Source organism: Chelmon rostratus, chromosome 16, assembly GCF_017976325.1.
Source record: "Chelmon rostratus isolate fCheRos1 chromosome 16, fCheRos1.pri, whole genome shotgun sequence".
Lineage (NCBI taxonomy): Eukaryota > Metazoa > Chordata > Actinopteri > Chaetodontiformes > Chaetodontidae > Chelmon > Chelmon rostratus.
In genome coordinates, this window is record NC_055673.1 from 7,697,587 (window position 1) to 7,709,662 (window position 12,076).

General features: G+C 43.1%; 1 protein-coding gene across 2 annotated transcripts in view; it reads left to right on the forward strand.

The window, feature by feature from the left end:
• Window positions 1-9,453, forward strand: part of angpt1 (angiopoietin 1) — a 56,879-nt gene extending 47,426 nt beyond the window's left edge. For both annotated transcript variants that reach the window (XM_041955112.1, XM_041955113.1), the window contains exons 8-9: window positions 2,539-2,669; window positions 7,451-9,453. In XM_041955112.1, the coding sequence (XP_041811046.1) occupies window positions 2,539-2,669; window positions 7,451-7,614 (295 nt within the window). In that variant the 3' untranslated portion in view covers window positions 7,615-9,453. The remainder of the gene's footprint in view (window positions 1-2,538; window positions 2,670-7,450) is intronic.
• The last annotated feature ends 2,623 nt before the right edge of the window (window positions 9,454-12,076 follow it).

Here is a 12,076-nt window from a genome sequence, read left to right on the forward strand (position 1 = left end):
AGATTAGCTTGCATTTGCCTGTCCCAGATCAGGCTGAGCAGATGTCTAATACATTTCATTAGCATGAATTACTAGACGCCATCTCTCTGTCAATCTCTATGTGTGTGTTTCTGTCTCTCATTTTTAGAAACAGGCTTTGGGAAAAGCATCTCTTCCTCTTGAGTTCATTACTTGGCCCATCTTTGGATTACCCCACTTAGCATTTGAGTGCATAATGGATCCTGACAGGAAAGACTGCAGATGTCAGATGAGTTGGGGATTGTTGGTCTCGTCAATAAGCAGCGAAGCCGGTAAACACAGCCGCTGACTATTTAAAGCAGCCTGTCAAAGCGTCATGCTGAAAATCCCTCTTGATGATGTGCTTTGGCGATTCGTCAGCGCGGCAGAGCTTGTAAGAGCTTTGGAAAATGGAGAGTAGATGTGCGGCAAAGTCTGTTCTCTATCAGAGCAGTAGCAGACCTCATCCTTGACACTGCATGTTTTAGTCCTCAGAACCAGGAATTAGCTGATGGGAGTCATGCTACCACTAAGTTAAGAAGCACTTTGGGATGTGAGTTTACTCTTTACTGGAAAATATCTCCAAAGACATCTGTTGAATTGTAGCCATCAGTTAATACTTCAGCATGTGTCACAATGACGCACTGCTCGCAGGAACCTGCACACTGATAATGTACTCGCAGGCTGTTATCCAAACCTGCCATGTCCAGTGGTCATTTGGTGCCACTGATTATACACATGACTCACCCTTGCATTGTAGGATTACTCGTATTGGTTTAGTGGCTTTGTGAATTCCCCACTGTGACCTGCACTCACACTGCAGCCATTTACACAGCTGTCCAAATACAGGAGTCTTTCCCGTTAAATGACTTTCTTTCCTGGGGAGTCTACTAGTCTCTTTCTTTGAGGTTTTCAACCTGATGCCTCAGAGCTGCACTAAGGCTGGAGGTGCATACAGAGTGTTCAACATCTCCTGAAAACATAAAATATTGTTTTTGTATTTGTTACTTTCTCATCGGAAAACCCGAGCTGGGTGCAAGGTTCAGTACACGCCCGTGGTCCCCTGTTGTCCAGAAATGAACTCAGGAAATTGCTTTCAGTGAGAGTGAACCATACTTAATAACAGAGACCTCACTGGCATGGTGCTGCGGCCCTGCTCTTTGGATGTGCAATCTCTTCTGTTGGGAGGAAGTGGAACTAAGAGAGCGTGAGAGAAACAAAGACATTAAGAGAAAAAGCGTTTGATGCGGTGGATTAGGGCAAGGCGCACTCGGATGGTGATATTTGAGCTGTCAAAGGGATGAAGGAACTGTCAGATCCGCATGCAGCAATTCCCATTCACACCACGAGTGACTTCACAGTGAGACACACCCTGAAGAAATCTGCGTCCAAGCTGCATATTAGTTTTCGATTTGTGTGTTGAGCAGCGAGTGTCTGAAGGAACGCAGCGTGGGAGTGATGGTTTATCTCTCCCGCAGACACGCTGTTTGTGGTAATAATCCTCAGAGTGAAAAGATGACAGGACATTTTTATACTAATTATCTCATCGCCTCTTATATTGGATGGATTATTGCCAGGTGATGCTCAGCAGCTGTTTGTTTCAGACGAATACTGTGTGACTTTTTATAAATAGATAGTATAAGTAGGTATCACATATTACTTATGAGTTATTCAGGAACAACTTGGTAACTATGAATTTTGTAGCAGTTCTTGATCATTTCTCGGTAAAAGATGCAACTGTTAACAAAAATGCAGTGCGGATACACCACACGCTTTATATTGTTGCAAGTCACAGCCACTACAGATACAACACTTAATTCCCACACACAACAAATCTCACCCTTTTGCATCCAGCCTGGATCTCGTACCAGTGATGGTTGTTTTACATTCAACATGTTCAGTTTGCACTCTACAGTTACTGCATGCCTGCAGCCTTCTTGCATGCTTTTCAAATGTCAAATCCTTTAAACTGGGCGTTAATGTCCTGTATATGTGTGCTGGCAGTGGGAATACTTGTGGTTTCGTGAAAGGTGTGTGGCGTCAAGACAAAGAACAGTAGGAACTGTGTATTTAAACACAAGACGAGGGGAAATACCTGTCCAGCGCTGAATGGATGATATGTTAAACAGACTGCGTATTGCTCTTTTACTGTATATAGCTGTTACAGGTCAGTATTTAATGATTTAGCCTGTTGTTGTGGTGTAAATTAACGTAGTGTGGTCCTGCAGATGGAAATGTGATTCCCAGACATTCCTTACACTGCACTCTCTCTCCTCTTCCTCTCTCTCCCTCTCGCCTCTGTACTTCTTTCTGTCTGTCTTTGGTTCTTTATTTTTTATTCCCTCCACTGTGTTAATGTTGTTCCAGGTGTTCTACATGTACTCAATCACAACAAAAAATAAATATCTCTCAGGAGACATTTCTTGCTGCATGTTATGTCTTCTTGCTGTCTTTATTGCTTACACTCCCCAACCCCCTTCCTCCTCCTGATGTGTTTCCATGTCCTGACTCCCTACTCTTCCTCCTCCTGATGTGTTTCAGGCTGTTCCTGAAAAGCCACAGTGGGACTGCAGGCAGACAGAGCAGTCTAGTAATCCACGGAGCAGACTTCAGCACCAAGGACATGGACAATGACAACTGCATGTGCAAGTGCGCCCTCATGCTCACTGGTGGTAAGTGCAGCCAAACAGTGCATTACAATGAGGATAATCATAATTAATGATGGAACCAGAGACCATGACTTCCTGGTGTAAGAGTGATTCTTATAATGTCATATTTTCAGAGTATCATTTATGTAGTTTTGACCATAATTTCTATTGTTTATGAAACGCTGTATTCACCTAAATAATTGCTGAGATGAGGGAACATGGCAAGATCGTTATATTAAAGATCAACACAGCAAGCAACATCATTGGTCAGAAAGTCAGACTGTTGTAAACAAGACAGCCAAATTATCTAAATGACTTCATCTGCTGGTAAACCTAAAATGTAGCTGGTAATCCTTCATTGCTCAACTTTGTCCCTTAAACTGTGGTGGATTTTTAAGACAATTCACCCTGATTTGATTTATTTTTTGGCCACTTGGAGGCAGCAAATCAGGCTGTAAACACAACATTTGCATATGCACCTTCTAAAGTAGACAAATGTGTTAGCAAACAGTCGCTTATGTGCAAAGGATGCAGACACAACATAAAGCAAAATTAGCATTCATTTGGATTAGCGTTTCTGGCCACCTGATGAATACAAGTCCAATATTCACTCTCTTTTTAGCTCTGGTTTTGGTCTCCATCAACTCCTCAGGGAATTATCTGGCTCTTAGCTGCTAAATGCTCCGCTATGTTCAGCAGCTAGTCGCTAACTTTGTCTGTCTGTCTGTCTATGAGAGCTTTTTTCACCAAAATCAGCTGCCTGTTGCTGCTGGAAACGACGCTGAGGACTGTAAATTTGCGGTTTTTAAAACAAAAACAATGAGCTAACATATGCTAAAAATGTCCCACAGAGTCAGGTGATATTCCCTGTGGGTTTGTTACGACCAACGCGTGCTTTAACATGACACATAGTCATTTGATCCACTGTTAATATAAACATATCGTTTTCTTTCCTTTTCTCCTCCAAATAAGTTTAGTTAGCCTGAAGGTTTGTGTAAAACCTGTCTGATCATTGAAGTTCTTGTGTTTCATGCCACATCAGACTTCTTTTCATCAACATCTTCTTGTTCTCAGATCTCATCAGCTAACTCGGGGGTTGCAATGTTATTATTACCAACAGAAATCATGGGTAAAACCAAAAAAAAAACGCCCAAGATGTAATAAATCAGAATGATCCTTTAATATTCGTCCGTATTTGGCACCAGCGACACAATACAGAATTGCGTTTATGAGAAAACAACAGCATGATGTAAGAATTCCAAAGGCCATTTTCTCTGATTGGCTGTATGACCAACCCCTCAATGTTCATTGCCCAGTCATTAGTTCAGGTCATTATGATCCTAACCTGCTCTTGCAAGACATGCAATAGGCTAACGTGGCCACTTATACATCTATCTGCACCTATTAGGCCACATTCTGCATCCCCTCCCAGTTGTGCTGTGGTTGGAAACGAGCACATTATAAAAATCCCTGGGCGCGGCACCAAGTGTCAGAGAGATTTAAAATGACTCTGCTTCTCCTGCTGTGTAAGTGGAGCCCATTGACCCTCGCTGTCACCTCATGGCAGCTCTGTTCCAGCGGAGTCCTGACCTGGTACTAATCAAGCATTTCTAAGTGCAGATTTAAGATCAGCATTACCTCTTAGGTCATTGTGAATGCAATGGGTTAAAGAGAACTGGCATCTGATCGCTGATCAACACCCCAGCTCTGCTTGATTCATAGCCTGCCTATGGCCAGCCGCAGAGGGGAGGCATGACAACATGTAGTCAAGGCTGGTCTGAACCCAGCACTGTGCTCGCTTATTGTATGTACACTATATCATTTATTCCCTGCGTTTATAAGAGCAGGGCTGACATCAAATGATGTAAGTGTCTGGAGTGTACAAGAGGAAAATACTTCTCTGCTACATTTATGAGGGAAAATGCAGCATGTCGTGTCCAGAACACGGGGGAGGATATAATGCGGACACACACATACGGTAATGTATATAGTTACCCAGCACCAGATCATACAGTAGGGGTAAGGCACTGACAGTAGGAGGAAGAGGGGATCCCTCTATCACGAGAACAAACTGCACTAGCTGAGACTTTTTTCAAAAGAAGACATCCCCACTGTTTTTACAAGTCAGTAAAACTCTCCGGGCTGGAAACAGAGTATACTGATCATAAATCCCGAGGGATTGCTGCTGTGCATGCTGAATGTTTATGTGTGTGACGGCGGTTGTGCGGTCTGTGGTTTATCAACAAGTGAGGGATGGCAAGTAGGACGCGTTGCTGTATTCAGCTTTGTGGTTTAAGAAGGAAAAACACTTTCTCAATGAAATAAAACAGCGGGTTGCACAATACGCACTTTGTGACATGCGATTCTCAAACCCTACAGGACATTACCAGCAGCTCTTTCTACTGGCGCTGTCAACTGTCTTTTCATTCTAATATTGTCTCGTGTCATAAGTAATTTCCTGCACATGTCGTGTAAACCGCGGCCTCTTTTTTTGTGATCAAGTGGCTCACAGTCATTGAATGTCCTATTCAAAGCTGCATTAATGTTTTTTCATCCACTTGGGAGCAGTGGAAACTACAACAATACAGACATATTATCTCCTTTTAAGTTGACATGGCAACCTTATTGCTTATTTACACATCCGGCAGGTAGCTATCTGGCAAATGTAAGTCCAATACTCATTTTAGCTCAATTTTCCTCTCCACCAACCCCCAAGGGAAATATCTGACTCCCTAGCTGCTAAATGCTGCACTGTGTTCATCAGCTAGCCACTGACTTTCTCGTTTGGTGCCTGGCAGGTTGCACATGATGGCTTTTTTTAGAGCTTATTCCTTTAAAGCAGCCACATGCTGTAACTGGAAGCTGATGAAAGCGAATGGGGGTGCACCAGAACATTAAAATTGCTGGCCCTACAACCAAAACAATGAGCTTAAAGATGTTAAAATGCCCCGTAGAGCTGAGGGAACCTGCAGAGTTGGTTAATAGTTTTCCAGTAGGTTTGTCACTACAAGCGACTCCTTTTACATTAACCATAATAATTCAGTCCATTTTTAATTTATAAATACTGACTGCAGCTTCCCAGCTCGAGGACCATTCCTCATGAAATTATACGCAGCTGTGGAAATGTAAGGAGGTGTCCACCAGTCTCCGTGCTATATTGTGCACATGTCTTATGATGAAGCAGCAATCAATGTGAAATTCATATGTGTGACGCATGCCAGCAACAAGGGCAACTCTTTGCTCCTGATTACAGACAGGTCTTGTGAAATGTCATACTGTAAGTCGTGGTGGTATTCAGGTCTGACAGGAGAGAGGAGCAGCGCTGCCATTTGTCACTGTGTGAGTGACACATGCCATTCCTCGCATATGTTCTATATCTGACTGTATCAGAGCAGCTGTGTTGACTCGCTCAGATATAAGACTGGGCAGATTACTGGGATGGACTAGATGCTATGTTCAGTAAATCTCTTTACAACACTTACACAAAAAATTATGTTAAAGGTTCAGTGTGAAGGATTTAGGAGGATCTACTGGCTGAAATTGACTATAATGATGATGTTTTCATAAATGTATAATCAGGTGCAGAGGGAGCCTCGTCCATGGGGTGTTGTACCGCCATGTTTCTACATTAGCTCAGAAAAAGACAAATTCATATAAAAATACCTAAAAGACTGAGTAGGTCAATTGTCAATGGCTCCCAGAACAACAAAACGACTTCCTCCTTCCTCCTACTAGACCTTCGTCGTCATGTGGTTCATATTGTGAAACAGTTGCAGTTTGCTTTGGAGTATGTTGAACCAGACCTCCGTCCTCACATGGTTAATGGTGTGAGTCTGTCACAGTTTCCCTGGGTTTAGGCTGTTAGGTACGTGATGTTATACAAACGATGGCCTCCCGGTGAAAGTCCCGTTTGTTTGACCCATCCATCCACCCCACCTTCATCCATATGTGGACTTTCTGGCTCTTTATACTACAGTACGTCATCCAACTTCCACCTTTGCTCCTGTCATAATTACTGCAGCCTCAAGAGGTCATCGCCTTACAAAAAACATAACTATGGGTCATGTAACCTATTTGTAGAGATGACCTACGACCGTTTTTCTGGTGCGGACGGGCTGTGTTTTTAGTGGCCGCCGTAGGTTCTTCCACAGGAGTCCTTTAAATACACAGCAGTGTAGAATAATGGGTAGAATTACTCTGAAATACTGTAAATCTAGTGCTGTAGTCTTCAATGACCCAAGGCAGTGGGTAGGACAATAGAGAAAAGACTGTTGACAAAGTATGGAGGCGCTAAACCATTAAAACCCTAATAAACTAGCCATAATGTTTTAAAATCAATGCTAAAAAGAGATGAGGCACCAGTGTGTTGCTTGAATTATAACATTACATAAAGTCCAAGCACATCTACCTTTTCTCTAAATACCAGATGTGCATGAGGGAAATTATGAAGCGTGTCACCTCGGGAGCAGAATAAAAGTTTCCCATGCCATTCACAGTGCTGGAGCTGAGGCTCATGCACTCTTTGCTTTAAATAGAAAGAGGTACCCAAAGTGTTCAGCAACAGGTACTGGCATGCATATGAACCCAGTGACAGTAACACATTGAGCAGATAGCGGTGAAATGGCGTCTGAACCATTGCCATGGCTGTGTGAGAGAGGCCATGGGAAACATTCAACCTTTACCAAGGACACAGCTGAGGTGACTTTATCAATACCGTGAGAACACATGCATACTATGTCACCTTACTCTATATTTTAAGTGCAAATTCATATTTCTATGTTTCCTTGTCCTAACTCTCTATGCAGGTTGGTGGTTTGATGCCTGTGGCCCTTCCAATCTTAACGGCATGTACTTCACCCAAGGACAACACATAGGGAAGTTGAACGGTATCAAGTGGCACTACTTCAAGGGCCCCAGCTACTCGCTACGAGCCACCGTCATGATGATCCGCCCGCTGGACTTCTCCTAGTCCTTCCACCTTGCGAACTTTCAACTTCCAAACGGCTACGTAGCACATTAGAGGGACGCTTCCTATTTTATCCTCTCGTCTCATCTCATTTCGCAGGTCATGGGAGTCATCCAGTGAATCTTTTATTCAGCCTGGTTCCTCTCCAGAGAAACTGCAGTTCCTGTGCTGCTGTTGCCTCATAAACTTTTCCCTTCATTGAACTGACAAGCAGCCATGGGGAGGAAGACAGAGCAAGACATGACTCACCTGAGCTGATTTCTGTTCCCGAGCAGATTTCACAAACTTGACCTTATTTAAGGACAAATGCGTCCAGGTGTGTTATCTCACGCCTGGACTTGGTGCACATTGTCAGCTTGTATGAGAATTCAAGCATGATGTGAAACCACAATGTTCCCGGGGACCTGTGTTGTAATAGTATGGAGGACTTGAACTCTTGTGAATGGAAAGCAGCTATCACAGAGCAGCGCTGACTCCTCAACTGCAGGACAGAACTAATCTGGATGGAGACAGATGAGAGATGCAGCTTTTTTATTCAAATGTTGCTCACAGAACGCAGTGCATAAATCTTACGATTGTATTATATATTGTGTTTTTAGTATTGTTTTTGTTATCCCACCTGTATACAATATCCAAAGTGAGATGAAGTTGTCTTTTGTACTGTACAGTGTATACTGAACTTCTGTCTGTATTACGTATAAAACAAGCTCCGTTTTATGATGACCTTGAAATGCAAGTGCTTGGTCGTTATGAGGGTCACTTGCAGTATTTGCTGGCAATTACACGTTAGCTGTCTTGACAGAGTGTGATTATTTTTAGGGTTCAAGATGTGAGGTTATTATTGGATTACATTCTGGACTCAGATACATTTGCCTTTGTTTTTGGCTGAGAAACAACTTATTCCTGCCAAGGTTCAGATTGTGAGTGATCACCTTACCGCTGCTCAATATGAAAAACAAGGACATTAAGTCAGATGCATTTAATTAGTGATATATAACAATACAGCTGTGTGCGCCGGGGGGGAGAAAACACACATTTGCATATACAACAAGTAATGTGTAGAGATATACAGTATATTCCTGAGTGTAATGATGTCGTGATCCTTCCGTATTCACAAATATGTAAATGCTTATATTAAGCTGGTGTCCCACATGTACAGGACTCGCAAAGAATAAGGTTGAAGGTCATATTACCGAATCTTATTTCTAACCGTAGAGGACATTATAAAACGTCAAGCCTGGTCCTGTCAGTACTCTAACCTCTTACCTTAAGACAAAGAGCAGATCATTAAGACAAGTTACATCCAAGGTATTTTCCACAGACATCAACATGACACAGCCTCAGAATCCAGCTTGTTTCTGTTTCTCATCAATGCAGCTTTGAGAAAAAGGAGTTCGAGTTGGATATGAAGCATGAAATTAATGATTCCACCAAGTGATCCGTGCGAACACATGTTTCATAACTTCCAGCTTATAACAACAGAATCTACTGTCGAGTATTTACTAATGGTACATGTGGCAAGAAGATAAAGTGTATCTGGAACCTGTAAAACTACGATTGACATGTTTATTAGCATACTAAAATTGTATAATTTAATGTGTGTGTATACGTAGAGCAGCTTTCCTGAGGAAAGCCATTCTTTTTGTCTGCTTTTACTCCGCTACAAGTACAACAATGTTTTGTCGAGCATAAAACGTGGAAATTAGGATAATAACCCTGGAGAAATGTGCCTTTGATAACTTTGCTTTTACCTCATTAAATTCCAGATTTGCAGATTTATTTAAACATCTTTTGTAACATGTGGTCAGTGCTGTGTTGCTAGATTAAATAAAAGAGCATGTGATGCACTAATGTTTTCAATCTGCGTTTAGGCTGCGCTTTTTGTGCCAAAGCTGATGTGATGATAGACACCGGTTTAAAGTCAGGGTCTTTCTTTAAGCAGATGCGCTTCAACTTCAAAAAGCTTCCTTTCGCGATAACATCTTCAGCGTCAGTTCAAATCTTCCGATTCTAACGCTCCACTGTATGTCATGCGAAAGAAGCTTATTGTACAGAAAGACGTGAGATAAATCCCACAGATAGACGGACGTGCTTTCTTCCGTCCTTTCAGGACCAAACCAGATGGTGCAAACATTAAATCTCCCTCTCCACCCAGGCAGTGGAGTGGCCATTGTCTCGAGTGGTGACTCGCTTGCTAGCTTTCTAGTGGCAATGACAGATTGCTAAAGTGTCAAACGATGCTGTTGGGACCTGTAGTGTCTCCTCATAGTTGACATTCCTGGGCCTAATCAGAGGTTAAACAAATTACTGCAGCCTGCAAACCACTGCATGTCCTTCAGCGCCTGCAGTGACCCGACACCCTCGCTGGAATGTGTTCTATAGAGTCCGGAGCAGCGGAGCGTGAGGAGAGTCCGCACAAGCTGGCAAACACCTATGTGGGTCTTAAGCGTTGTCCTTTGTTGGTGTGAGGACAGGAGGTGCCGAGAACCACTTCTAAACTGCGGGGAAGTTTTGTCTCCAGTGGACGTTCAGGATGTCAAGCAAAGTGGCGTTTCACTTGTCATGTCCACACACACACACACACACACACACACTCCACCAACTTCTCAGATCCACAGCCAGGTCGCTCTGCAGAAAGTGGATCCTTTCCTGTTAGCTGAGGAGGAGCTGAGGGCTGGCGAGGCGATGGGACTCCCCGAGGGAGGTGGAGTTGCAGACGGACAGCGTTGGACCCCGACCAAATCAGATATGACAGAGTACAGTACCTGCAGTGTGAGCACTCAGGGCCACTGAGTCCCCTGCAGAGACCACCTGCTCACATGGAAATGAGCAAAAATAGAACATCTGCCTGAGGCCCTCATTCCGTTCGTATCAGATTTTACCCAAAAATGCCTTTAGAATGCACGCTTAATACGCCTTTCGTCTCATCTTCATTTTTATTGGTCATTATCACTGGTCAGTCAGTGATAGCTGCTGTGATTGGCAGTCATGGATTCACAGAAACAGGTTTGATGCTGCATTCACATGGATTCAGCAGATGGTAAACGGTAGAACACCAACAGCCCGAATGGTAGGACAGCAAAACGATACGCACATGACAATATGTTGCTATGGTGAACGGAACGGAAGAACGGAATAAAACGTATTAAATGAACTTATTTTGTGTCTATTTTTCAATGGGATTATTCTTGGAATGTGTGTAGCTATAAAATGCAGCTTTTTCTTCATATTCTATTGCAAACTTAAAATCATTCTTTAATTCCCTCCAAAACATTGAGGTCATTCGTTCATTTCCAACAAAAATAACCCAGATTATTATCTTGTCCTCCAGATTGAGCGTTTCTTCTTCTTGTGTGAGGCGGCAATCTTACGCCTGGTCGTAGCATCTGAACGTTACCACTGCCTATATTCACCTACTTTGATCCTCCTGCTTTTGTCCCCCAAACGTTTTTCCAGTTTGTCTTTATCCATGTGAACGCAGCATGAAACGTGACATCTGTGGCACGTCAAGCATCACATCCACTCTATCAAAGGCGTGAAAAAGGTGTTTGCTTCGACCTGTTCGGCCTCACACGGAGGCAGCTGCGTTGCTGTATCTGGATCCACTTTTGATGCCAGTCACTTCAGTCGCTGTGGATGCCTGTTGGCATCGAAGTAAAAATGGATTCTCATTGACTCTGCAGATTAAAAAGCTTCTTGTCAGGCTTTGTGAAAGCCAGGAATTTAACTTCAGGTCTAACACATACCGACTGGACTCTCAGGAGTTAAAGGCAACAAAAGAAAACACAGACATTTAAATCTGAATGGAATTAATGCCACAAATCTCAGTCATTCGTGGTGCATACATAATGCTGTGAATATTCTATTAAAACTGTCATGATATCTTCAGCTTGGACAGTACAGTAGACTCCACACTGTCTCTTCAATCTGAGTACAAATACAGCTTTCAAATTACATGCAGTGCAGACAAGAAAGTCCAATTTTGCGCATTTATACGCCATCCCTTCCTGTTAAATTCCATGGTCCTTTAAAAAGCTGCCACGGCACAGAGCATGGTGCTGGCGGGGCACTGGGGGAATGAATTCATCAGGTGTAAGCGAACCTAAAATCATTGCAGTAAATGCGGACATCAATGCCTGCAACTCCAGCTCGTTCTGTTTTTCACCGTACACTGTAACCCCAAGCCACCTGCGTGCAGACATGTTGAGATTTGGGTTTAGCTTGAACGCTGACAGAATCGCTGCTTCTCTTCAAACGTGCAGAGCTTCGTATCAACCTGAGGCTGTATCCAGTTCCAGGCTAGGCTTCCAGATCTACAGCAACAAGTCATCTGATCTCTGATTTCTCAACGCGGCCGAAGGCCAAGCAACCTTTTTTCTTGGCTTTTTTTTTTTTTTTTTTAACAAGAATGGCTGCCATTTGTACACATTGGTTATCGAAGCAGGAGACGTTTTGTCCAGTTGCA